At 35.9% G+C, this 26,820-nt stretch overlaps 1 protein-coding gene across 3 annotated transcripts in view; it reads right to left on the bottom strand.

Annotated features, from left to right (window-relative positions):
• Nucleotides 1–913: 913 nt before the first annotated feature.
• Nucleotides 914–26,820, bottom strand: part of LOC104153744 (E3 ubiquitin-protein ligase UHRF2) — a 97,070-nt gene continuing 71,163 nt past the window's right edge. For 2 of the 3 annotated variants that reach the window (XM_068924884.1, XM_068924885.1), the window contains 10 exons: nucleotides 25,215–25,338; nucleotides 24,754–24,861; nucleotides 19,990–20,094; nucleotides 10,553–10,659; nucleotides 7,793–7,955; nucleotides 7,030–7,167; nucleotides 6,086–6,209; nucleotides 5,560–5,720; nucleotides 3,193–3,291; nucleotides 914–2,031 (listed from right to left, as the gene is read on the bottom strand). In XM_068924884.1, coding sequence (XP_068780985.1) covers nucleotides 1,885–2,031; nucleotides 3,193–3,291; nucleotides 5,560–5,720; nucleotides 6,086–6,209; nucleotides 7,030–7,167; nucleotides 7,793–7,955; nucleotides 10,553–10,659; nucleotides 19,990–20,094; nucleotides 24,754–24,861; nucleotides 25,215–25,338 — 1,276 coding nt within the window. In that variant the 3' untranslated portion in view covers nucleotides 914–1,884. Of the gene's footprint in view, nucleotides 2,032–3,192; nucleotides 3,292–4,877; nucleotides 4,925–5,559; nucleotides 5,721–6,085; nucleotides 6,210–7,029; nucleotides 7,168–7,792; nucleotides 7,956–10,552; nucleotides 10,660–19,989; nucleotides 20,095–24,753; nucleotides 24,862–25,214; nucleotides 25,339–26,820 lie in introns of all 3 variants that reach the window. The other variant, XR_011137303.1, reaches the window with a different exon arrangement.

Below are 26,820 nucleotides of genomic sequence, written 5' to 3'. Positions count from 1 at the left end.
AGAATGCATTTCTTCAATATTATGTGATTTGAGATACTACCAACATTAAAGCATTATGCGTTAGTACAGTGTAACTGAAATCCTTTAGCTAAAGCTAACTTAATGAAAAAGAACAATTAACATTTGTCTGATTCATTATAGAGGTGAAGGCAAGGTATTAAATCGGAGAATGTCATGAGAAACATGTGCGCATATTTCTCCAGTATGAATGTACATGTAGACAAGCACTCAAAAGGGGGTTATCATGCTACATAACTAATAACAAATAAAAGATTATACCTTATTGATATAATACAAAATATTGTTTTGAGCCTGCATTTCATTGCCAATTGTGAATTGACACAAAAATAATACCTAGTCCCCCTCCCAATACATCATGGCATATCTTCTTTGTAGACTACACAGTGTTGGTACAACCCCATGGCTACTTAGACAACCCTTTACTGATCACTGTGCTGGGATCCCACAGTACGCAACGGCCTAAAGCTGGCTCTGGCCTTAGACAATGCTAATAGGGGAAGGAAAGGCTCCCTCCTACAACAGGTCCCAGGACTCCTGCTCTGGTATATGGAGCTAGGACTACCCATGCTTGCCTCAACTAGAGGCCTGAATAGCTGCACCTGTAGCACAGGCACTGCTACAGGATAAATATCTATCATCTGGTGTGTAAGACCATGAATATAGGTCAGGTTAGACTTTTCTTAAGGCATTGGGGGGGGCTCAAAAATTAGTTTGAGCAAACATTCTTCTGTTTTCTTGATGACTGAATTAAGGAAAATAAAGATTCATATTTGAAGAATAAGAAGCTGCCCACCTAAAGGAAATATTTGTAGTCTGAAAAAAGTATCTTCACTTTAAATGTCATAATTTAGACAAGTTCAGATAATACAAAAAAACCCACAAAATTAGCAACTCTTCTGAATCATAAAATATTTAATAATGTATATTTCAGGGGAATATATTGTATATAAAATTTCAGATTACCATATGAAGCAATTTGAACCCTCTTCAAGCTAGCACTGCCTTCAATGCTGTATAGATTTAATGCCACTGATACAAGACCTACTAAAAGCATACAGTTTTAACTAATACAAAAGTGGCTTTTTCATATGAAATGTTTTTTTACACAACTAGTGTCTTGAATATCCTCTAAGTGCAAAAAAACCACAGATCACTTTACACTAATGTAGCAACAATGCATTCAAATTGTTCCTTAGTCCTTAAGTAGTCAACTTGCATAAGATACAAGAAAAAGCACAATGAAGCTCACAAAAATAGACTAAACATCAGCCTGTTCTTGCAAAAAAATACACCATAATGGAAGAAAGACAAAAAAGGATTATGCACACCACAGTATTTGCTGTTGTTTAAACCAACTGGCTTAAGTGCTGTTTGTTTTTTGTTGTTTTGTTTCAGGTGTTTAGTTTTTTTGGGCTTTGTTGTTGTTGAATCAAACCACACAGACTAGGCACAACTAATATTAAGGAAGCAGTGCGTAGCTAAAACTTTATGAATTTTTTTTCATCCCCACAATTTATTTTCCTCTGTCCTGAGGTAGTTACAAAAAAAACCCCCAAAACATAACTTAAGCATCAGCTAGGCCTGACCACTTAGAGCTAAAGCTTCTGGTTTTTGTTTTTTTTTTCCTTCCTTTAAAATTTTTTTGTCAACTCACCAAAACTACCTTTGATGTTAAAGACAGCTGAGAATTAGAGTTCTCATTACATAACGAAAGATGGGGGGGAGGGAAGGAAGAGGGTTAGCTGCTTCAAAACGTGACAATAGATCTCATCAAGCTGGCTGGTTCACTGTTGACTTTCCCATGTTTATTCTCCTTTACTGTCTATAAAGTCAATGGGAGAAGTATGAAAGGACTTGAACACATCATCGTCCTTTACTGTAACCAGGGAAGAACTGGTCAAGTAGTGTCTGCAATATCTTGTTAGGAACCATGGTGTATCCCTTTCCAAGGTCATAGCGGCAGGCAGGACAGGTGAAGACTTCAGCTCGGAAAGAGCGTTGTAAACAGCTCTAGGACATACAAAGACAAAGAAGTTAAAGTGTTACAGCTTTTGCTTTATATTGAAAATTTAGCTAGCAAAAATTAAGCAATTACTAGGAACCAAAGATGCCGTTTCCCACATTTCCAAAAACAGCAAGTTCTCACTGAGTTCTCTTGTCATATTTCTGCCTTTACAACTAAATGACTTAACCAAAGAATTCTGCTGCTTTTGAATAGGATACAAAGCAGTGAGTTTGGCAGGAATTAAAAAAAGTTTCACTAATGAGATACTTCATTTCCCCTAATGTGTCCCTGTGGATCAGAGTCTGCAGTTTCTTTCTAGCATTTCTGTTAGATTGCTCAAGTATTCCAGGGCTTCATTTCAAGATTTAGCTGAATACACAGGTGTATAGCATTTTATCTAACAATCTATAGCTACTTCATCTTTATGACAAGATTCAGTTTTTAAGCCTCAAAGGCATGAGTAGAATAAAATAGATTTTAGCCTACACAGTCTCTAACAGATGATTATTAATGTTGCCCTCTTTTCTTTGGTTCTCCTAGGCTGCAGATAAGTCCAAGCATATAAGTTAAACATGAAAAATTTATGAGGGCCAATTTTGCCCAAACAACAACAGTGTCTGACTGTCATTCTATACCTTAAAATTGTATATGGATGTTATTTTCTGATTTGTCATTGATAGCTTCAGATTCTATTCTTTGAGGTTGTTGCCATTAAACTTTGTTCACCATGTTTTTTCAATTTCCATCACTATATATTAAACCCCTTCATAATACTTTACCTCTATGTAACAAGCAGCTCTTTAAAGGAACAGTCTTGCTCTATTCTCATTCTTTAACTACATAAAATTAACTTAATGTTATTGTACCAACATCTAGCTCCTGGACCAAACCAATCTCTAGCGTAACTCCACTAATTACAATGGAATGACAGCAATGGTAAGCATTATGTCTATAAGAAATTATACCAAATACATTTCCACTAATTTTTACATAAAATTAAGGTTAATTGCTTATATGACAACCACAAAACTGGAAGCAAGCTTGTTCCATTTCTTGCTCAGAATGCTAGGCAATAATTATTGTCTTCCTAAAATATATTTTGGCTCTGGTGACTGGTGTCTCAGGGCCAAGAATACAGCCCAGAGCAAGACAGGGATTATTCTTACTTTACAGACGTTGTGGAGGCACTCTGTTGTCACTGGCTGGTAAACCAGCTCCTGACAGCAGACACACATAAAAGATTGTTCCAGTTTCTTCAGAAAATTCTAGTATAGGGCAAAAGAAGAAAAAATTAGAACTATTAGAGGCAGATCCACAAATATGCAAAAAAAGCATTTTTATTTAAACCTACTAAACTTTTTTAAAAACTAATTTGCCTAAGTACTGTAATTATTACATATATTTAAATTATGTACAAGCTTATGGGCCAAATTCACAGACCTAAATTGAGAAAAAAAATTTGGCCTTCATAGCATTTGGTAAATGTACAGATACATTCATAAGATACTTGCTTAACATCCTTGTTACTCTTTTCCCAAACTCACATTTAGCATGGTCTAATAATGTTACACAAGTGCTAGGAGTTGTCAAATCCGACGTTCAGCGTGATTACAGGACAGCTAGACATTACAAGGAGATTGCTTACACTGAAACTTTTCTACTGCAATCTTCAAGTCTCAGTCCAAGTTACAGATTTCCTTACCAGCATTACTCCTATATTCATGGACGTTTTACATTAAGGCATTCCCACACCCTCTGCTGCTATCACCTCTACCTGTCTTCTGCTCATTCCCCATGTTATATTGTTGTTCACAGCTTGTTCATTCTTATTTCCTCAGAAGTGAACCTCTATCGTGTTCAGTGCAAAGTATACATTTAATAAATTGTTACATTAAAAAATTTTGGAAGGCTCATCTTAAATCCTTCACATCCATGAGAAGCAGTATGGCTAACAAAATATTCAGAAAGCAAGGCCATGAACAATTCATTTCCCCACTTTTCCAGAAGTCAGAGAACTAAGGTTTTGAAGATTATTTGGTTGTATGTGAGTATCATTAAAAACAAAGAGAGCCCATCAAGCCTGATTCTTAGCACAAGTCAGAGAATTTGGAAGCTAATATCTGTATTTAGTGAATATTGCTAGAATTTTGCACATCCATGACAGATAAGTGATCACTACTACTTTGCAAAGGGAGAAGCAAAGTATCTTATACCTCTTTCACTAAGAAATTCACCTCTGCACCTGCTGAAGTGATTATGGCTAGTTTAATTGGTTTCTTCTGTCCTCACTCTGAAATACTCTGCAACAGGTAAAAGAACCTTCCTGTTTTTCAGTCTTCTCAGAGCAACTCTGAGGAATGTGGGATAAATTTTGTGCCATATATTTTATACATACAAGCATTCTTGCACAGACCTTATTCTCTGGTATTTCAGTAGTCTCAAGAATACCCACTCAGTTATAGAAGTGTAAAAACCGATCTGAAGTTACTCAAAATACAGTTCTTTGCAATCATTTTAATAATATCAGATTCATCTCAACCCAAAACTTATATAGTAAAAGTGGAAAGGTTGTTGTTTCAATCATCAAGATTTACATTTTCATTGCAAGCTTCCTAATGGTATTTGCATGATTCCCATTGCCTTTGGTGATAACTTTGATTGAAATTTCTATATGGTTATGGGCAGGAATCTAGGAAAATAACTTTCCATTAACTAAATTTCTCTTAAGATACTGTTTTCTGTTGCTTTAGAAATGCATATCTACTGCCATTTGTCACATATAATTAAGAGTTGAAAGTCTAATTATTTACAAACATTGGACAACATGCAGATAAACAGCTTATAACTTTACCGTATCGGCTCCTATACAAGTGCAGTAGCATTATAGCAATAGTAGTACTGTAAGTGGAAGAACAAGGAGTTACCAGATGCTTTTTTTCACAGTAGATAGCCCCTGGCAATTCCCAAATAAAGTGATTTTGTACATTCATTTTTAGGCATCCATTCTCTATGTAATGTTTTGGTCTTTCATTGACTTGACAGTAACCTTTACCAAATTTCTTAAACATTTTGATATCTTGATTGCTTTTTCTTCTGCAAAACAGTTAAAATAACTATGAATTGGAACATCAATAAAACTAATTAATGTTTTGGGGGACTAATGTTTTTTAGAGACTAATACAAAAAAAAATTCCACAAATCTCTTCAAACTTGAACTATCCTTGCTATTTTCTTTACATTTAGGGGAGGGAAGTATTTCCTCTTTTTTACTTAAGGTTCCCTCTATAGTGAGAGGAATAACTAAACTTGGGTTAAAAATACTGTCATATTGAGACTTAGATACCAAATGAAAATATTTCTTCTATCTCCTTAAGTGAAGGAAATTACATGCCCCATCATCAGTTGTTTCTAAACAAATACTATGTATTCAGCAAATTTTAACAAGTGAATTAGGTTTTAACAAAGCCTCATTTCTCCTAACTCTATATAAAGAAATGTTAAAAATGAAGAATTTAAGCAAGTTGCAAGCATACTGGTCCTTCCTCAAGAGAAGCAAGTACTTCATCCCACAGTTTCTGGTTCATACAGTCTTCTTTAATCAGCCACTGCTGCTGTTGGGTCAGTTGGAAAGCCTCTCCTTTCCCTCCATCTCCCATTCTCATGGCTTTGGATGTATTTGTAGGTTCCTCTATACCTGTTTAAAATTATGACAAGATACAGTAACAGTGGTAGGGAAGACAAAATTGTTTCTAGAAGGCTAAAACATGAATCGCATCTATGTAATGCTGCAATGAAGCTCCAATTCAATTTGTTCAGCTTTATTTGGACTATAGCATACAATTACATAGAAGACTTCATTTTTCTATGGAGCTTAAGAAAAAGAAACCTTAAGAGTATTGAACAGAACCATAAGATCCCCAGCTTCCCATTTTATTACTGAGCATATAACACTTTACACTTGAATTCCAAATGACTTCCAACTTCCTCAGTGTTTTCATACTATTGACTCAATATACATAACTCGACAGAGCTCTAACACTAAAAAGTAAAAAGAAATACCATCATCAATTGTCCTTTTCTGGTTTCCATTACTCTGGCTGGTTGGCTCCTGTTTCACAGTTTGCTTCTTAACCTTATCCTTTTTCTCTTTACTAGCCATGGCTTCCAAATAGCCTTCTGGATACTAAAAAAAACCCCCAAAAACAGATTTAAAATAAAATTCACTGGCATCTGGGAATTCCCAAATACCAACAAGACTAATTTCTAAAGGAATTGAAATAGTATCAAAATAATTTTAAAAACTCTATATAAACAAGAAAGCTTTTAAATTAATATTCATTTTTAGAAAATTGTAAAGTGAAAGAATCTGATTTAGAATGAATTTTATTAAAAGGCACCTTATATCCATATCTACTACATCCCTCCAACTACACAAACCAGAAAGCTAAAGTTGAAGATGATGTCATGTAGCAAAACAACCCACCCAAAGGAAAAGATTGGTTTGCTGAGAAAAGAAATACTACTTTGATTCTTCCCATCTTCCACAAATTTCACAATGCCAAAGTCCCCACAGGCTAGTTTTATCTCCCTGCCTGAAATATGTTATTTATCTCCTCAATCATAGATTACAAGTAGAGAAAAATATAGAAAAACTTATATTTTTTCTAAGTTCTCAGAAGAGACTCTACTACAAGAGTTACATTTATAAATCTTATCAAGTGTAAGGATCACAAAACTGGATTCAAAGTCATAATTTTCTGATCCATATATAGAGTAGTTCACTGTTAAGGCAGAAAGCTTCATCCATAATTCTGCTTTGCCAATATCATAGGGTTTTTCAAATTACAGATGATCCAAAATATTTTTTGATCTTAGACCCTGCCCCAGTGAAGTATATGAAAATAGGGCTTAAGTTAAATTCTGATTCCTAGTTTTAAAATTTAAGTAAGACTCTATTTACTTGAACAGCATATCAGAGCAACTTTGTGAACACTGATTCTGACCTGTACACTCAGCCCCAGTTTCTTTGACCGTTCCATCCCTTCTGAAGTCCAAGGTGCGGGTTCAATATCATCTCTTCTCAGAAGATAGCGCCAAACTAAGAACCCACATTTTCCAATTTCTGGCCAATATTTTACCACCTAAGGGTAAATAACAACAATTTTATGTTTTAACTATAACACTAGATCCTCAAATTTAATTTAAAAAAATCTGTCCAAATATTCAACAGACATTCTACTAGGCAGTCATTATTTTACCACAAACCAAACACATGCAGGTAGTCATACTTTATTGGCTCAAAGCAAAGAGAGAAATTTTGAATTATATGTTATTATTTTAAAGTATCTCTTCTCTCAGTTGGGAAACATTTGTACTTTTGATAAATACAATACTGTTTTAAAAGATGCACATCTTTATTCCAGATACTGAGAAGATATTAAGTATATGAAAAGCCAGAAAGGTAGTTGGAAGGAGTGCAGAAATCAATTGATTTCCAAGGATGAATATGACTCAGCAAGCACACACAAAAATAAGCTTATATATTCAACTTGATATATCCTATTATAGATTGTGTTCTATTATCACTGCTCTGAATACTTTAATTTCACTTCACTACAGAATGAGGTAGGCTAAACCATCCTCACAGTAACAAAATAATTATTCTTTCAAAAGCAATAATGAAGTTTGCTATGTAATACACAAAAGAATCTTAAAAAATGTCTTAAGAAAAATAAAATGCTATATATGCAGTAGAAATCACAATACCTTGTAAATGCCATCATATCTGTTGCCTTCTTCTGGGGCATATTTGCTGATCCGTCGTCCTTTTGAACTGCGCACTACTCGGACTGGTTTACCAGCTCTCCAATTCTTAGACTCTGCTCCATTTTTATCATCCAATGGGGCATCACAGTTAAGGGCCAATGCCCTGAAAAACACAAAAATCTTCATAGAACAGATTGCTTCATATAGCATACTATTGAGAATCAATGTGACAAGATCAAATTTATTTGTCTTGTCTAAGTATGTTTTATCAAGCAGCAGCAGAAGTGAATTCCTCAAGAGACTACAATACTGATGGAAGCACTGAGATCAACTCTACCATGTGGAATACAATATATTTAATTCCAAACGTTTATAATGAAAACTCAGCTAATATAGTTAAGTAAAAGAAACCAATACCTTCAGGTTTAATGTTTTTCATTTTTAAAAATTATTATTTCTCAAATAACATAGAAGGAATTAAAAAAGTTGTAACAATGCCAAATTTTCCCTCTCACTATTCCACATTACTGCAGATTTTTAGGCTTTTTAAGTATTTATGAATTGATAAACATTATGAAAAGTAACATATGGAAAAAAGTACACAATGACTATCCAAAAAGATATCTGTAACAAACATTACTCTTCTTAGTCCATAAACTGTCTAAGATTAGGAGTTAAATGACATGAACTAATTCAAAGACAAGGAAACCATAATGGTCTTTCCTATATACCCTTAATCTTAATATTTCTATATACCCTTATTATATCTAATGCCATTCTTTCTATATCTAGAAGAATATAGATGGATCATCAAAGATACAGAAAAGAATAAATATCAGTAAACACCACAGTAAGGTTCATTCTTGTTTAGTTGCAGCATCTCCCACATTTACATTTTAGCCTTAAGAATGGATGAGAATAAGAATGGATGTGCATGAAGTGGGAAAAGTATTGTTTGGGGTAGGAAGTTAAAATCTTTATGGATAAACACTTATCCTTCCAAAAGCATCACAGGGAAATAAATCTCAGGGAGAAAGCCGGCATTTCTTTTTATACAGTATTTATTACATTAAGTAATGGTATTTATATCATATAACTTTAGGTATCTGGAGCTCCATACAATAAATGGGCAGAAATAAGCTCTAGCTTGCTCTGAGTCTCTCCTGAAGTACTTACTTTTATCCACTAACTATATAGGTGCCCTATTCTAGACACTTGGAGTAAGATAGTATGAATCTCTCCCTGACTAAACAGTTTTAACAGAAAATATTTTAATAACCATATATTGATTTGAGTGTCGATGAACAAAAGTCTCTGGAATCAGAATCAAACCCAACATGGACCACAAAAGAAACAATGGCTCTTAGAAAAATATGGCAAAATCTACAGCCCGTATTATACAGAAAAGTAAGGAAAGGTGAAGTAATGCAGGTTTTTAAAATGTTTATTTTATAAAGATAAAATAAACAATCTGGACAAATGAAAAAATAGTTCTGATTCTATTACATGGAACCATACTAAACTCCTGCTTCAATCATCATAAGGGTTGAGAACATTAGACCCAAAGCAAAGACTACCACCATTCAATCAAAATGGATAACTGGTAGCACCATGTTATACTCCATGTAGATCAACTGCTACAGTGCAACAAGACACACACTTTGCCAGTGGATTTCACAACCATTTGCTGAGAGCAGAGGAATGGCAAGACTAAGGAGTCTAGGTTTTATTCCAGGTTCCAATAAAAAGTTTGTTTTAATGATTAAAAGCCATTATAAACCTGCTGCCCAAATCTATTTTTGTCTCTCTTCCTTCCACACTCTTGCTCTTGTTTCATCCTCTATCTCCTCCTCCCTCAGCATCCAAGTCAGGCTTTTCCTCTTTCTCTAAGTACCAGCAGAGAGTCTGAAAGAATTCCTCCCCACTCAGTTCTGGTGCATGACAGCAGCACATCACATCCAATGGCAGATCTGGCAGAGAAAGTCCCAGTCAACCTTAGCACCCCATATCTGGTACGTGGTCAGTTGCTTTGTGGAGGTGGTATACACTTAGAAATATAAAGGGATGTAGAATTCCTAGAGTTTAGGCAGGCTATTTACAGAACATAAATATACTTTAAGCAAATGTCTAATTTATTTTTTCAGGCATTTTTTTCTTCAGTCAATTTTTTCTGCCTACAACTTGGCAAAAAAATAGGCCAACTTTTATCAGGGACATCAAAACACACAACCTAAAGGCAAAGCAAAACTAATTCCTTGTTCTTCATACAAAGCATGAAGGCACTAAAGGCTATCAAAAATATGCAAGATTTCTTTTAGTATGGGCAAATGAACATACTTTCTTCATACCTAACTTTCATAAATTGTTAAACCATTTAAGATGAAACTTTATAAGAACAATCTGAGGCAAACACCCAGCACAGAAAATTTCAACCTAAGAGGTTTAAGTTTTGCAAACTTCTAATCAGCTGAAAAACAAGTCTTCTCATAGGAAGTGTTGGAGAATTTCAACTATAGAGACATAGCTACCACCTGCACCTGTAATACAGCAATATATTTTAATCAGTTACAAATACTTCTTTAAATCAACATAACACAATGCTTGACAAAATGCCTCTAAATAGCAAGAGGTACCACTGTTTACAGTAGCAGTAGATGTATAAGAGGGAACAAATTTTGCAAAATATTATTTTTAAATTAAAGGAATACAACTCAACTCTTTGGTCTGGAACATTTTTTTAATTTAATCTTCAAAACTTACCTGTTCATGTGTGTTAATGTTTGATCAAACGAATGTTCTCCAATTCTTTTATTGCCAGAAAGATCTCTACCTCCACTCCCAGTATAAGTGAATTCATCTCCTCGGTCCTGTGTAGGAAAATTATCCTCCATTTTAACATTCCTAAATAAAGCATTTGAACTGAAAACCTGCTCCTTCATTGGTTCTATTTACTCAAACAAGAACAATTGCCTGAGGCAAAGAAAAACGTGTGCTCAGTTTCAACATCATTCTCCTTTCAGAGTAATTGTGCCAGCAAAAAGCCACTGGTCCAGATGTAACATATTCATCAGAAAGAGATAATAAAAATATAACTGCCTTACAAAATTCTTTGAACTCTTCAAACATTACTTTTAGTTACACAAATATTTCTGATGGAGGGAATGTATTCTAGTTAGTGTTTACTCATTCTCTCTCTAACTTCACAGCTTACAAGAAAATCACATTTGGAAAATATGTAATACATCACTCAGAAGCCTCATTTCCACTTGTGCATGGGACTGAGCTCTAAAGTACTTTGTACTTAAGTACAAGACAGGTACTTTACTTCAATAACACTATACTCATTTACTATCAAGTCAAAAAATTCAGGAAAAAACACAAACAGAAAGGAGGTGTCTAAGGTTTTAGGTTTTTTTTTCATTTACAGAGGTCATTCCCCCTTCAATTTCAGTTTTCTGAACTACTAAGAGCTTAGAAGACTCATTTAGATGCAATTTCATGAACTAACATAATTTTGCAGTAGCCTGTATTTCCTAACAATTAATTTTTTGAAAATGAATGAAGTTTGATTAAACCTTCTTTTAACACAAACCTTAAAAATAATGAAAATATACATAGCACTTAAGTGAAGCCACTATTAATATTTTTTCTTTAGACAATGTCACAAATTTACAACTCATAAAAAACCAAAGTATTTTAGAAAAGACACAAATATATTTATAATAATCTCTCTCTCTTAAAATGCAAATCTTTTACAAAACATGAAGCATCAGTATAAAATGAATACTTAGTAAATTAGTAATTTTCATATGCAGTTTCAGACCAAAAAATCTAAACATACTGGTATGCAATAGTAAAATTTAGTCAATTTCTTACCACTATTAAATGTTTGACATCAACATGGAACTAATACAAATCCACAGCAAGATTATTATAGCTATTTTATGATTGGCAATAGCAGAACAAGAGAAATATCATGACAGAGAAATGCTGGTTGTATAGGGCCATAAAGTAACTATAGAAATGGTATTTACTTTATTCTGTGTAGAAAAAAATCTTAACAAATTCAGCAACAGTTACTAGAGTATTTCTCCTTCAGATTTATTTAGATATAACAAAAAGCAAACCCTAGAAAGTAAACATTTGTGTTGGAAAAAATATTGAAAATAGAATATTTAAGGAAAGGATATACCAGGATTTATACAATAGCATTGTTATATTTATTTCTAATCAATGAACTTTCAGTAAGATATAGCAGATATAAAAGGATGTCATACATGGGCAAAACGGAACAACTTCTGAAGACAGACAGACTGCAAAGACTAGAACTGTTTACTGAGAAAAGTTCTAGAAATTTATAAAATGATGAGGCATCACAGAATTGAGCTCTTATATGTCTAATTTTTTCACTGATTGGTAAATAAATATTAAGTCACTGCCAATAAAATGTGCAGATCACAGAAAGATGACTGGAATAAGTAGTAGTAACAGGAACAGGGCTCTCACATGGATTGAACTGGATTTGCTTGGTAAATTGAGCCCATTCGAACAAATTGCATTTTAACATCAAGTAAGAAGCATGTGCCAAACCCACAAAATGGAAAGGCCCATCCTGAAAAATTGTGAATCCAAGAGGATTTGGGTTTCATAACAAACGAGAAAAATGAACATGCACTCACAGTGCAGCAGTGTGGCCAAAAAGGCTAATGCAGTCTGCTGATGTATATAAAGAGAGCGGTAAGCAGAAACTGGAAAGTGTTTTTACCTCTTTTACAGCACTGTTGAAACAAGTATTGGAATAGCATATTTAAAAGGATGTCAAAAAACTGGAGGGAAAAAAAGGAAACAAATGAACAAGACTGGAGAAACTCACAAGAGACAAAGGGTATAGTCTGTTTAGTTTAGCAAAAAAGAGTATGTACAAGTACCTTAATTAAGAGAAAATACTGAATACAAAAAGACTTATCTAACAGACAAACATAAATCAAGGACAAATGGCTAGAGGCTTAAGCCAAACAAATTCAAATGAGAAGGCACAAATGTAACTATTTATAATTAACTACTAGAACAAATTTCCATGGGAACCAGGGAATTCTCAAACTTTTAATGTCTTCAAAGACTAGATGACTCTGGAAGATATTCTTTAGCCAAACCTATATTTTAGCCACAAGCTATTGGGCTTAATGAAGAGATACGATAGATGTAAGGCCTGCGCATACATACTCACTTGTTGAAAAGATCCTACACCCTTTCAGTGTTCTACACATGAATGAGCAAAATCCTACAGATTTGGGGCAAACTGGAAATCCAGGAGAAGGAAAGTGGGGGACAAATAGAACACTGATATCTTTTTAGCAAAATTACAGCTTTAAATATTTGCATAATTGTTATAGATCAAATAACCAGAGGATGGCATCCCTTAACACTTTTCAGTATAACAGTACCCCTTATCTCATTTGGCTCATCTTCTCAGAAGAACTACACATGCCAATGCATTGACTTAACACCCCCCCCCCAAAAAAAAAACAAACTGTGGGGAAAGATGACAGTTCCTGGAATAGGAGGAAAACAGGACTGATGAGCAACTTAAAGTCCTCATCATAGTAAAGAAGAACAGGGGTGCTGATTTGGAGGAAGGGGGGAAATGGAAAGGACATTGAACCTCTGATTTAAGGTGAAACAGGATATACAAATAGGAAACCCCAGAATAGGGAGAGGGAGAAAGACTGGAAGAATATGTAATTGCTAGCAGAGAGAAAGAAGCCTAGATTGGCAAGAAATGGGGCGACACAGTCATTAGAGTAAGGTAAGTATGGGCATACATACAGTTTGTGGCACGCAGGAGTGATACTTGCAGAGTAGGAGGGAGGAATGGAAGACATACAGAACCTACCTCCACAGGAGTTAATGCATTTTACTTTGAAATTGGAGTATGCCAGGAATATACACACAGCCAACTACTAAGGATCTGCTGATGGGTAGTGACTCATTAAGCCATGATTCCTCAATAACTTTGAGTTATGATCCTACCTACAGACAATTCAGGATATTTCTATCAATCTCCGTAATGTTCAACTGACAGCCTGTATGTGACAGGTGAGGGTTGAAGGCTGCTTAAATTTTAACAGGCTCAAAGGGCAGAGCTCAAGATACTGATACTGCTGTAAAATCTGGATTGGATAGGCAAATAAAAGATTGAAAATGGTGACATTCAGCAAAGGAAATTTGTTAGTGGCATCTGCATTCCAACTGTTTGTGAGAGGCCTGAAGTCCCTCTTTAAAAACAACGTAATTGTCAAAAAAATGCTGCTAAAACACATTCTTATCTTTCCTTTCTTCCTTCCTCCTACCTTTCCCCTCCAATTTTCCTACCTTAAAATAGGTAATTTTCTCCTATTTCTCTTCTGCTTTCCAAAGCTTGATTCCACTTCCTTGCACCAAAACTTTCTGTCAGCAGCTAACAAGACTTTTCGGTATTCTCTCTTCTCTTAATGCCTTCTGTCTTTCTCTCTCTTTCCTTATGTCATCTCCATAAAATTATTTCTTAACTGTCCTGTTTGTAAAGTGTTTTGGACCAAATGAGCCACTGCTCTGTATAAGTTTTCTATTATCTCAATAGGAGATGTTAGAGATGTGAGTTCATTTTTCAAAGGAGTGCCTCAACAAGCTACTCAGCCTCAAACATACAAGACAGAGAATGCAAGATAGTCACAAAGTAAGATTACATTAAATCACATTTCTCTATTTCAATGATGGTTCCTCTGTTGTATAGCCAGTTTTGAATCTAACAAACAAATAATGGAGAATCAAAGAGTAACACTAATTTCCACTAATGTCCTCAAGCATAGTGTTCCTATTGGCTAGGCTCAACTCTGAAGTCATGCAGCAGTTCACAAGGATATTAGTTACTACAAGTTATGTGAATTTAGGCTATCTGAAGATGGTTCCAAATCAATTTCCTTTCCATTTAATATCTATCTTCAGTAATATGCTCAGATTTTGAAGTTCAGTATCATATATGCACATAAAAACTGTATCTATCAATAAATAAAATATTCTATGATTAAAGGTTTCATTAGTATCACAAAAACAAAAGTCCTTTCTTTAAAAAAAAAAGAAGCTATTAAAGCCAAGACTAGGTTTAAATATAGGACTCTTGTTTGAAAGGATATAATAGGGCTTTTCAGGCTGTGAAAGTAACCTTGAACACAATGCAAGTACAAACGAGGAGACAATAAGTGGTTTAAAGATCAGGAGACAGGGAGAGATTTCACAAAATGATGCAAGAAAGATAATTTTAAGTAGCAGCATTTTGTATAAACTGAAAGGTAACAACAATATGGAACAATACGTAAAGGAAGGTGGAGAGGAGGCTGTTGTAGGACAGAAAATAATAGTCTGCCTAAGAATCTGAAATACCAGTAACAAGAAAGTATGAATTTTAAAAATACTGCACAGCAAAATAATGTCAAATATGCCCTTAATATCATAGGTGATAAGAGGGAGCAGATAACAAATCTGAATGAACGGGAAGATGTTTGGTAGCTATTACCATAGTAGAGAGAACACTCAAAATGTCTCACACTGGAACACGAGTTCCAAACTAATAGGCGCCAACTCAGTATGGCACTAAAGAGATCTTGGAAACATGACAGCATCTATAGAAATGGACAAGTGTCAGGTTTTCAGCTCCATAATCAGTTTAAATGACTTATGCTAGACAGATTCAGTCAGTTACTTTTACTAGTCAGTGTAATGACTGTAATGAGCTTCTGATGATGAGCTTTTGTTCCCAGCAATATAAACAGAAATGAGAAAAACTCAAAGGACCTGCACCCTCAGCAACAGAGTCAGCAGGGCATGATATTTCAAGACATTTATATGTGATACAACAGTTCCTTTGTACCTAGCACATCAGTAACAGGTCTCACACTGGATCCAGATGACATAGGTGTCTAGCTAGCATAGATACAGATCATACATACCATTTTGACTAGCAGTTTACCCAGATCTTTGGATATAACAAGTGTTGACTCAAATCTGAAGCGCCTATTGCCACTTCATTTGTATTTAAAACCATTTCAATAAGCAATTCATCAGTCATGGCACTGCATCTTTGGCACTGGTGGAAATGATATAGTATTTTCATTGAGCAATGAATATTAAGCAATGATTCAGAAGTGCTGGATCCTCATCATAAGCCCTAGATAAATCTAGAGATCTGAATATCATTTATGCTCTAACTGGACAATTTCAAGCAAGTAGAACACAAGTATATTGACACCTTGGAACTGACTACCGAAACACAAAATTGATGTGGATACACAGACTATACAAAATGGACAGTGGACTGTTTCATAAAGTAGCTCATTAATGCCACATTCCAGGCACTAGATTTGGTTGACCTGGATTAATCAAAGAATCTAAGCAACAAGTATATTAGCTTAGAGTCCCTTTTGAGTCATTAGAACTACTATATATATGTATAATATATATACACACACACATACACACACACACACACCCTCAGAATCTTCTGCAAGAGGATGTGAGGAATCACAGCAGATACTATTCTCTAAGCGATTCTAAACCTCAATATCAAGAGGCACCATATGAACCTATATGCAAAAGTCACTTAATGAAGAAACAAACTTTGTTAATCTGAAGAATACTGAAGGAAGATTAATTATCATCTTAATTACACTACCCCAATCCAGCAGAAGCAAGGATCTCAATATTTTTACAAAAAGAGAGTAAACATCATTTTTGACTCTAACTCAAAAGCAGAGACAACAACCAGAATGACAATTTTCCAACTCAAGGAAAAAGTGAAATCTCTTCAGTCATTTCATTTGATGAACAGATGCTTCAAAATCATTTAACCATGAGGATTGTGATTGTACCTTTCACAGTAGCTGAAAGTATCTACTATCTGGGTTACAAATGTTAATCCATTCTGAAAAAATTCTTAGATTTCAAATTCACAAAAGAATTCTTGATATTTCTTCAGTTAATATGTCCATTACAGTTATTAAGCATCAAGAACAGGACCACCTGATTTGCAATTTTAACAAATCCAAGACTAAATCTAAGCACTGTAAGTAATGCATCTTAAATCAGGTAATGAAGGTAACCAAATTCCTTGTCACTAAAACCTAGGTTAAACATTCACAAGAGAAAAATTAACATATAAACATTTTCGATGCATGTAACTAAGAATGTTTTACATATGAAGCTAAACTTTATTTAGCCTAATGCTAATTTTGCAAAGCACAACCTTATTCCTTCTCAATTTTGAGGCCCAATCCTGTATTGATGCAATTTGTTATTACCAAGCATTCCAACACTTCAGGTGAGCAAAGTCCCTTACAAGCCTGTTTGCAGGATCATGAGCTTTCAAATGTGAATCATAAAAAAGACAAGAGCTGAAAAGAGCTCTTGTCAAAAAAGCCAAAGTGAATTTCTATTTCCTGCAGTATATTTTTGAAAGTACTCTTACTCAATGATAAATTGTTCATTCAGAGCCAAAAAGACCATTAAAGAGGTAGCATGTTGGCAGTGAGTAGAAAAAGTTTGAAAGAAATTATAAACATACAGTAAAATGTCTTCCAAAATGTACTTATTTCATAGAATCATAGAATGATTTAGGTTGGAAGGGACTTCTGGAGGTCTCTAAGTCCACTTGCATCCAATGCCTCTCATCCTTCCACTGTGCACCTCCAAGAAGAGTCTGGCTCTGTTTTCTCTACATCCTCCCATTACGTAGCTGAAGACAGCAATAAAATCTCCCCGAGCCTTCTCTTCTTAAGGCTGAACAAACTCAGTTCTCTCCGTGTATGTCATGTGCTCCAACCCCCTGACCAGCTTGGTGGCCTTCCACTGGACTTGCTCCAGTATGTCTATCTTATATGTCCATGTCTGTCTTTTACTGAGGAGCCCAGAACTGGACACAGGACTCCAGATGTGGTCTCACAAGTGCCAAATAGAAGGGAAGAATCCTTTCCCTTGACCTGCTGGCTACACTCTAGCTAATACAGCCCAGGATGCAGGTGGCCTTCTTTGTTACAAGGGCATGCTGCTGCCTCACGTTCAACTTGTCTACCAGGACCCCCAGGTCCTTTTCTGCAGAGCTGCTTCCTAGCCAGTCAGCCCCCAGACTGTATTGTTACATGGGGTTATCCCAGCCCAGATTCAAGACTTGGCATTTGCATTTGTTGAATGCCATGAGGTTCCTGTCAGCCCATTTCTCCAGTCTGTCCAGGTCCCTCTGAATAGCAGTCCTGCCCTCCAGCATATTGACTACTCTCCCCAATTTGATTCCGTCCACAAACTTGCTGAGAGTGTACTTTGTCCCATTGTCTAGATTGTTAATAAAAACTATTAATCGTTAATAATGATTGTTAATAAAGACTATTAACTATAGTTATTAACTAGTAACTATAACATACTACTAAGATTCCAGTAGAATTCACCATGATTGTACAAGAGCAAGAAAAGGAAGTGGTTGGAGGGGATCCAAAGTTTTTACTTGTATTTTTATTAAAGTTCTGTTGGAGAAAAGGGATATTGTGTTTAGTATACTTGTAAGTACAAAATTTAATCTTCCCCTGTGTGTTCTTAGAGGTATTAAAATTCAACCTCTTTCAACCAACCTTGGAAAATGGAAATAAACTGGAAAATAGAGTTTTAGTATATGGAAAAAAGAATTGAAGAAACTAACACCAACTGAAAAAACCCCCCCAAGCTGTTTCCTTTGCATCCTCAAAGGACTGCAAAAAATCTTAGTCACACAAGTCACAGTCACACACAAGTCACAGTCACACCTGTAATATTTCTCCCTATCCATTCTTCTTTCCAAACTATATGTCGACAAGACTATGACATTACTCAATTGTCCTCAGAAGCACCTGATCATACCAGCACTTTGTTGAATTGGAAAGGACATTCCAAGGATCCAAATGAGATTATTCTATCCTAAGAATTGAAGCATTAGAGCAGCAGGAATAAGGCTAACATTAATATCACTACCAAAAAAGAATGGAAGCTGCAGCATCCCAAGCTACCCATTATAACTACTGAGCAGCAGGGTGTTTTTTAGGAGGCAATAGCTGTGTGCCCTGGAGCTTGTGTTCAGGTTGACTCCAAGGATGTTTTAATGTACCAACACTAAATACCTCCTCACATGATTTCCCCAACAGTGAGACAATGATGCCTTCAGAGTCAATCTCCTACAGTAGCAAATAAATGCTGTTGGCAGAGAATATATAACATTCTGATGCTATTTAGGATGTTTACTTAATTTCATTGTCTACAGCCTTTGTCCTTGCAATTAACAGTTACCTGTGTTTTTATACAGGTTTTGTAATGCTTTATTCTTCACCTGAAGCATGATTCAGAATTCCACCTGATAAAATAGAGCTACAAAAAGGGAAGTACCCTATGTAAACATTGTCATGATTACAGAAAACAGTAATCTATTCACACACAAATCTTGGTCGAAAGGAAGGAAGGAAGGAAGTTGGACAAAATTATTATTTCATTTAGCAGTATAACTGCTTTGATTACTTTAGATGTTGACATCAAAGTAAAAAAATTTCCAGCATCTTCCCTTGGGTAATAACAATACAGGATACTGAGACTTTCCTATCAAGTACTGAGAGCCCTGATCTGTAAATTACATCAATGGGAGTCGAGAACCTTCAGAACTTCATAGGATCAAGTCACATGCATCTTTTATCCTGACCTCACTAAAATTAAAATACATGATGTATTTAACTTTAGAGGTATAACAACTCCAAAAGAGGAAGCATCTATCTGTTTAATTTGACAACAGTAAAAATAATGACCAGGGCAGAATTTAAAGTACATCACTTGCAAAAGTCACTGATTTATGGTATCATATTTTAAATGATAATAAATTCAAACTATATAAGTATATGAAAGTTAATTTCCATAAACATTTTAAAATTCAGCTGCAATTGAAGTACTTTATATGAGACTAATAATATTCTTTCAGAAAAAATTGTTTGAATATATCTTCTAAAAATAGTAACAAATAGCAGATTAGATACTGGGTAGTAGTAATTTTTGCATATTCATATTTTCATAAATACTAATTTTAGGATCAGCAACAAACACAACTTCCCATCTTTATAAACTTTAAAATAACATATTAGTGGTTTGAATAAATGACATACCACTTCATCTTCAAATCCTCCAGCTAGTACAAGTGAATAAGCTCCATCGTTACTGCGCCCATGGATTCCGCCAACATGGGGCCTGTGAACACCTGCTTCACTCACCTTGAGTATTAAAAAAAGAACAAGTTTTTAAATAACTTTGAAACAATTGGCCACCTGCAATCACTTTTAACAATCAATTTTCTGCTTAAAAATTATTTATGTATGTTTATGTAAGTTAACAAGATTGCAATTAGAGGAAAGAAATTTACGAATTTTATAGATTTTTTTTTACTTAGACCAGCCCAAAGCAGATACAGATTATCATTCTAACTCAGTAGCATTTTATATTTGTATAAGTAATTATGCAAGAAAGATCAGTGAGTCAAATTTTTCTGTGAAAATTATGCCGAGTACTGTTCAAAGTTAACACACTTAATCTGTGACCAACTCAGAGAAATGCAATGACATTTACAGCCTTCCTTCATATCTAGACATTTTCTCTTTTTCCAATTCTGTCCAACTCCTATACTTTTTTCCCCACCCACACTTTTATGCAATTTTATAAGATTTTACATTCCTTTGCTACAGGCTTCTACTTTCATAAGAATATAACAGTGGTCAAACTGCATCAGACCAAAGGTCCAGCTAGCCAAATATCCTCTCACTGACAACAAACGAGCAGATAGTTAGTGCACAGTATGAAAACTGACTATGCAAGGGCACAGTGATACTTTCTTGCATAAGAGAGAGAAATGAGCAGAGAGGAACCTCATGAAGTTCAACAAAGGCAAGTGCAGGGTCCTGCACCTGGGGAGGAATAACCCCATGCACCAGGACAGGCTGGGGCCTGACCTGCTGGAAAGCAGCTCTGCAGAGAAGGACCTGGGAGTCCTGGTGGACAACAAGTTAAGCATGAGCCAGCAATGTGCCCTTGTGGCCAAGAAGGCCAAGGGTATCCTGGGGCTGCATTAGGCAGAGTGTTGCCAGCAGGTCGAGGGAAGTGATCCTGCCCCTCTACTCAGCCCTGGGGAGGCCACATCTGGAGTACTGTGTCCAGTTCTGGGCTCCCCAGTACAAGAGAGACACGGCTCTACTGGAGAGAGTCCAGCGGAGGGCTACAAAGATGATGAGGGGACTGGAGCATCTCTCCTATGAAGAAAGGCTGAGAGAGCTGGGCCTGTTTAGCCTGGAGAAGAGAAGACTGAGAGGGGAATCTCATCAATGTCTACAAGTATCTGAAGGGAGGGTGTCAAGAGGATGGGGCCAGACTTTTCTCCGTGGTGCCCAGCAACAGGACAAGAGGCAACAGGCACAAACTGAACCACAGGAAGTTCCATCTGAGCATGAGGAAAAACTTCTTTCCTGTGAGGGTGACTGAGCCCTGGAACAGGTTGCCCAGAGAGGTTGTGGCGTCTCCTTCCTTGGAGATATTCAAAACCTGCCTGGACGAGATCCTGGGCAATGTGCTCTAGGTGACCCTACTTGAGCAGGGGGGTTGGACTAGATGATCTCCAGAGGTCCCTTCCAACCTTGGCCATTCTGTGATTCTGTGAATTTCTCAGTTTCCAGCTATGTATGGCTCAGATTTCCTGAGCCAAAGGCATAATCTTTGCATTTCATGGAAAAAAAGTTAACCAATGGTTATTAATTTATGTAATTGAGTTCTGAAATCTTGTAAACTCTTAGCATTCACAATGTCCTACAGCAAAGAGTTCAAAGCATTGCTGCATATTGTATGAACTAATACTGCTTCTGTTCATTCTAAATCTGTCACCTGATCATTTCATTTGACGCCCCCTCCTTTTGCATCAAAAAAGAATATACAGTTGTTCCCTATTTACCTTCTTCAATTTTAATAGACCTCTGGTACCATACCATCTTTCTTACAATTCTTGTATGAAAGCCATTCCATACCTTTAACCATCCTTGTTCTTCATAATGATATTTTGTTTTTCCTCTTCCTTTCTTAATAATTCCTAACACTTGATATACTTTTTTGACCACTACTGAGCACTAAGATGGCATATTCACAGAATTATCTATTACAAGTCCTCCTTCTTAAATGAAAATAATTATCTGAAAGCCCTTCGTTGAATATGCAAAGTTATGATTTTTCCCCCTCATCTTTACTATCCATGACAACTTAGCATTGCCACTTAACTGTCAGTTATTTGTCAAATTTTCTAGATCATTTATGAATATGTTGAACAGCACAGGCCTCAGTAGCACTCTGTTCTCTCCCATTCTATTAAATATCATTTAATTCATTCCTCTCTCCCTTCTTTCATGTTCATGAGGTATCCAGAATTTGACTTAAAAAATTTAATTTCTGCCATTTCGATGCTGTATCCAGAAACAATTCTCAGTCAATTTCCTTCTAGGGAAAAGAGAGTTGTAAGCCTTAGAACTACATGACCATGCATAATACATAATACATCACATTTAAATATTCTTAAGAAGCTTGTTATGTGAAAAAACTAAAACCATGGGACAGCATTCACAGCATTTTCCTTCTAAACTCTCGTAAATCTGCTAAGAGCCCATTTTTCATACAAAAGAGCAGTCAAATCAGAAATAAGTGCAACTTTTTATGTGGAAAAAATGTTGATCTTTTTTCAAAGTATGTAGTTAATAAATAGCCATTGTTAAGTAATTATGTACAAATGATAACTCTTCTTTTAATAGCTACTCCTTACACTATAAGTCTTGTCTGCTTAATTTTCTGACAATAACAAACCTCTCTACTTATATTTCTGTTTGCGATCAGCACTAGAAAGATCTGGAATCTATTCGAGCTTGTGTGTCACCAATGGAGTTCTTAAAGAGATGAACTCATAACTTTTATTCCTGCTGATACTGGCTGATCCAGTAAGAATAAAATTTGACTCTGAGACCTTGAGTTTCCAGAACTGATTTTTAAAACTTCCTTTATTTATGAGAATATAATTGATCTGGAAGCGAATTAAAAGATTAATGATTACAGAGGTACATTGTCAGAATATAAATATGTTTTGAACTATTTATTTTAGTTTGCTTCACAGAAAAGTTCTTCAAATATGGTAGAGATAAATCAAAATATCACAAAAACCATCAAAATAGAAATTAATTTTCTCAAACAAGTAATTGTGTGTAAAATCAATGAGATAATGAACACTAATTTTACATTACAAAATTAATTTGCTTCATTATTCTCTAATATCTGTATTGGTGGTAGTGCTCACATTAGCAGCGAAGTCAGACAAGATCCAAGAAACTAGTTTAGTATTAAACTGCCTCACTGTAAATTCTGTTAAGAGGAGAAACTGAAAACTGTTGCTAAGGGATAAAACCTTCACTGTTGACCATTTTAGACTTAAGACTTGCATGTCATTCCAAATCCAAAATTCTTCAGACACCCATTTTCCATAAGAAGTCTTTTTGATAAGTACTCTTTCCTGCAAATTAGATAAAACATCCATTTTCTTCTCTGAAGGCAATGGGTGGGATGAAGAGTTCAGAAAACATATTAGAAAAGGTTTTTGGTTCTTGCCATTTCCCTCCTCCCCAAAGGAAAGAAAATGTCTGCTTCTATTCCTCTGGCTATGGTGGGAATGCTCCTGAATTATGTTATTTCTCCAGTGCAAGAGGCAAAGGATTAACCAATTTTGAAAATAAAGCAGCATCTACTTCCCTGATTAGAAAAGCCAAAATCACTGATATTAGGCAAAACAGAGGGAAAAAAAAAAGAAAAGAAGGCTGTAGTTTGCTGGTACTTCAAAATTGCATAAAATTAGCACTAGCACCAAAATATGTGGTTCCATCCTCTCCACACTGCTCATTCCTGCCACCTTTGTGCTGGCACAGTATTTGTATAACCACAAGGTGAAATCACAGAATCACAGAATGGATTGGGAAAATTACTCTCCCCACAAAAAGATTATCTTTCTGCCAGATTAGTTTCCAATCTAGTTTATCATATGGCCTGAGAAAATATTTGTGAGAGAAAATGGAAGGGACAGTGCAAGAAGTGGACAAGGCTAGGTGAACTACTTCTTTCAGTAGCAGTACTGGCTTATACTAGCTTTAAAATATTCATCAGCCTAAAGGAAGGTTCTGATGCCAGTTGCGTATGACCCAAAAGGAACAGGTAAACATTTTATAGTGATACAATCAGAGGTGGCTCTTACCTTAGGGACAGTGTGGTCCACCCTCACCAGAACTTTACAGCTCTCAGTAAAATCTTATTTCTCTCCTGTGCTAAGTGTGGATGGCATGCATGCTAGCACCAAACCTAGCACCACAACACATTGGAACAGAAGTACACACTGAAACAGGATCGATATTGCACCTGTACAGTAGCCCTCAGTGGGGATCCCAACCAGCTAATAAGCATTAGAGACACCACTGGATACAATAAAATATTTCCTGAAGTCTGTAGTCTATATCCATGAGTGGGATGGATTGGTTCATGTTCCACAGCAGTAGACTTTAGAAAATATTTGACTTCTAATTATTTCACTTGGGAGTTTAACATGTGAGACATAAGTTAAACCTAATTACAGTAGGTTCCCCTTTAAAAAGAATAAGTACTACTTTTACAATAGGAATTAAGTTGCATTTTCAAATCAGTATACTTCAATTTTCATTATACTTAGCAGTATTTCAAATATTAGAATTAAAATGCACTCGCTATATTTATTCCTAGTGAACATGACAATTACCAATCCAAAAATCATTTTTATGCCCAAACCATACATATTATTCTGATTTATTTCAACTACAATTCTGAAAGCAGCATACCTGAACTCTGAATTTCCAGGTTGTTCCAACAGGGACACCAGGTATAGGACCATAGTGATTAGAAGGAACAATAGTGCATTCCTTAGTACGACCAACACAAGCCATGCCCTAAAAACATACCAGATCATGAATTTTATCATATTTAAAATAATTTGTAAAAGCTGATGCAGATACCAAGAAAACCAATTATAACAAACACATATTTCAAAAATATATTAACATAAAAATTGTCAACAGTAGTTTTAATTAAGTAATGTGTGTTTAATTTTCATTTATTTATTTACCTCTAGTCACCTTAATAATTCTTCAGATGTTTTAACTTTCAGTAGACAGTGGGCAGGATTCAACATTGCTTTATAGTCTGTGCAATCTGGTACTGAATTTTGTGTAGTGCATATATAAATGCAATTATAGATGTAACACATACATAAATGGTGAGCTATTTTTAAAAGGCACTCTACCTTGCCCCAGTCTCTCTGGCTTTCAGTACTGGCAGATGGCATCTTTGCTTTCTTTTTACTCTGTTTGAGCTTTTCTCCAGCCTTTACGACTTCATTAGAATCATTTTTGCAGGAAGGACAATACCTAAAAAAAAAAAGCTTCAGTAAATCTTCAGTAAATTCTTAATTACTTAGCAATAATGGCAATACATTTCTTCTAGGCAAAATAGTGTTAAATTTGTTCATCCTGACTGAATATTTTGAAGTTAGCAAATATACACCACTTTTAAACAGCTGAGGACTCAGGTTGAAAAAACAAACCCAACAAGAACAAATATTGTCCACTTCTAAAACAAGACATTCCATTATTTTGAGTGAGTGATAGATACAAAACATTTCACTCTTCTTTTCTCATGTGATGTACGATAGGTCCCCATGTTTCCTATATTCCCTCATTTTCTCTTCCTATCCTTGCTTGTTCAGATCACAGGGGAGAGAACTGAGATGAGAATATACTGTTGACTAATGCTCATGGTTAATTTCCACATCCTGCCCACTCTTATCATCTGCTTTTACTGCACCAAATCTCACTTCAGACAATTGGATGTGGAATAGAGCTAGGATACCATGGAAATTGCATACATCCTTATCCTACCCCACCATGCCTAAGGCATCTGGAATGAGACTCAGTACAGAACAAATGGGAAGAGAATTAAACACCATTTCTATATATTCCCTTGCATCATATGGCATTGGGACCCATTGTAGCCACCATAAAACCATTATGGTAGAAAAAGGATAGGAGATTGTGGGAAGCAGCGGCTAAGGCAAAGGGAGGAAGGGAGCACACAGATCCTTGTATTGCTTCTAACAGCACTTTTTTCCCCACTGCAGGAGTGCCAAGGCAACGGCAACTGCCATTCCTTCTGGCTTCCAAGGGCTGAGTTTGGCCCAAAAGCCACTAGTGGAAGAAGATCACCTCGAGGGAGGTAATCTTCCCCCTCTACTCAGCCCTGGGGAGGCCTCACCTGGAGTCCTGTGTCCAGTTCTGGGCTCCCCAGTACAAGAGAGACATGGCACTACTGGAGAGAGTCCAGCGGAGGGCTACAAAGATGATGAGGGGACTGGAGCATCTCTCCTCTGAAGAAAGGCTGAGAGAGCTGGGGCTGTTCAGCCTGGAGAAGAGAAGACTGAGAGGGGATCTCATCAATGTGTACAAGTATCTGAAGGGGGGGGGGTCTCAAGAGGATGAGGCCAGTCTCTTCTCCATGGTGCAAAGTGACAGGACAAGAGGCAACGGGCACAAACTGAAACACAGAAAGTTCCATCTGAACCTGAGGAAAAACTTCTTTCCTGTGAGGGTGCCTGAGCCCTGGAACAGGCTGCCCAGAGAGGTTGTGGAGTCTCCTTCCCTGGAGATATTCAAAACCCGTCTGGATGCGATCCTGGGAAATATGCTCTAGAGGACCCTGCTTGAGCAGGGAGGTTGGACTAGATGATTTCCAGAGGTCCCTTCCAACCTCAACCATTCTGTGATTCTGTGAAGTCTGATCTATAACAATATTGATAATATATTTAGATTACTACTACTACTAACACTTTACATTTATTATATATCTTTAATCTT

The sequence above is a fragment of the Struthio camelus genome, chromosome W, assembly GCF_040807025.1.
Source record: "Struthio camelus isolate bStrCam1 chromosome W, bStrCam1.hap1, whole genome shotgun sequence".
NCBI classification, from domain to species: domain Eukaryota; kingdom Metazoa; phylum Chordata; class Aves; order Struthioniformes; family Struthionidae; genus Struthio; species Struthio camelus.
Note: the sequence above shows the minus strand (reverse complement) of the source record. Positions and strands in the feature narration are given on the sequence as shown.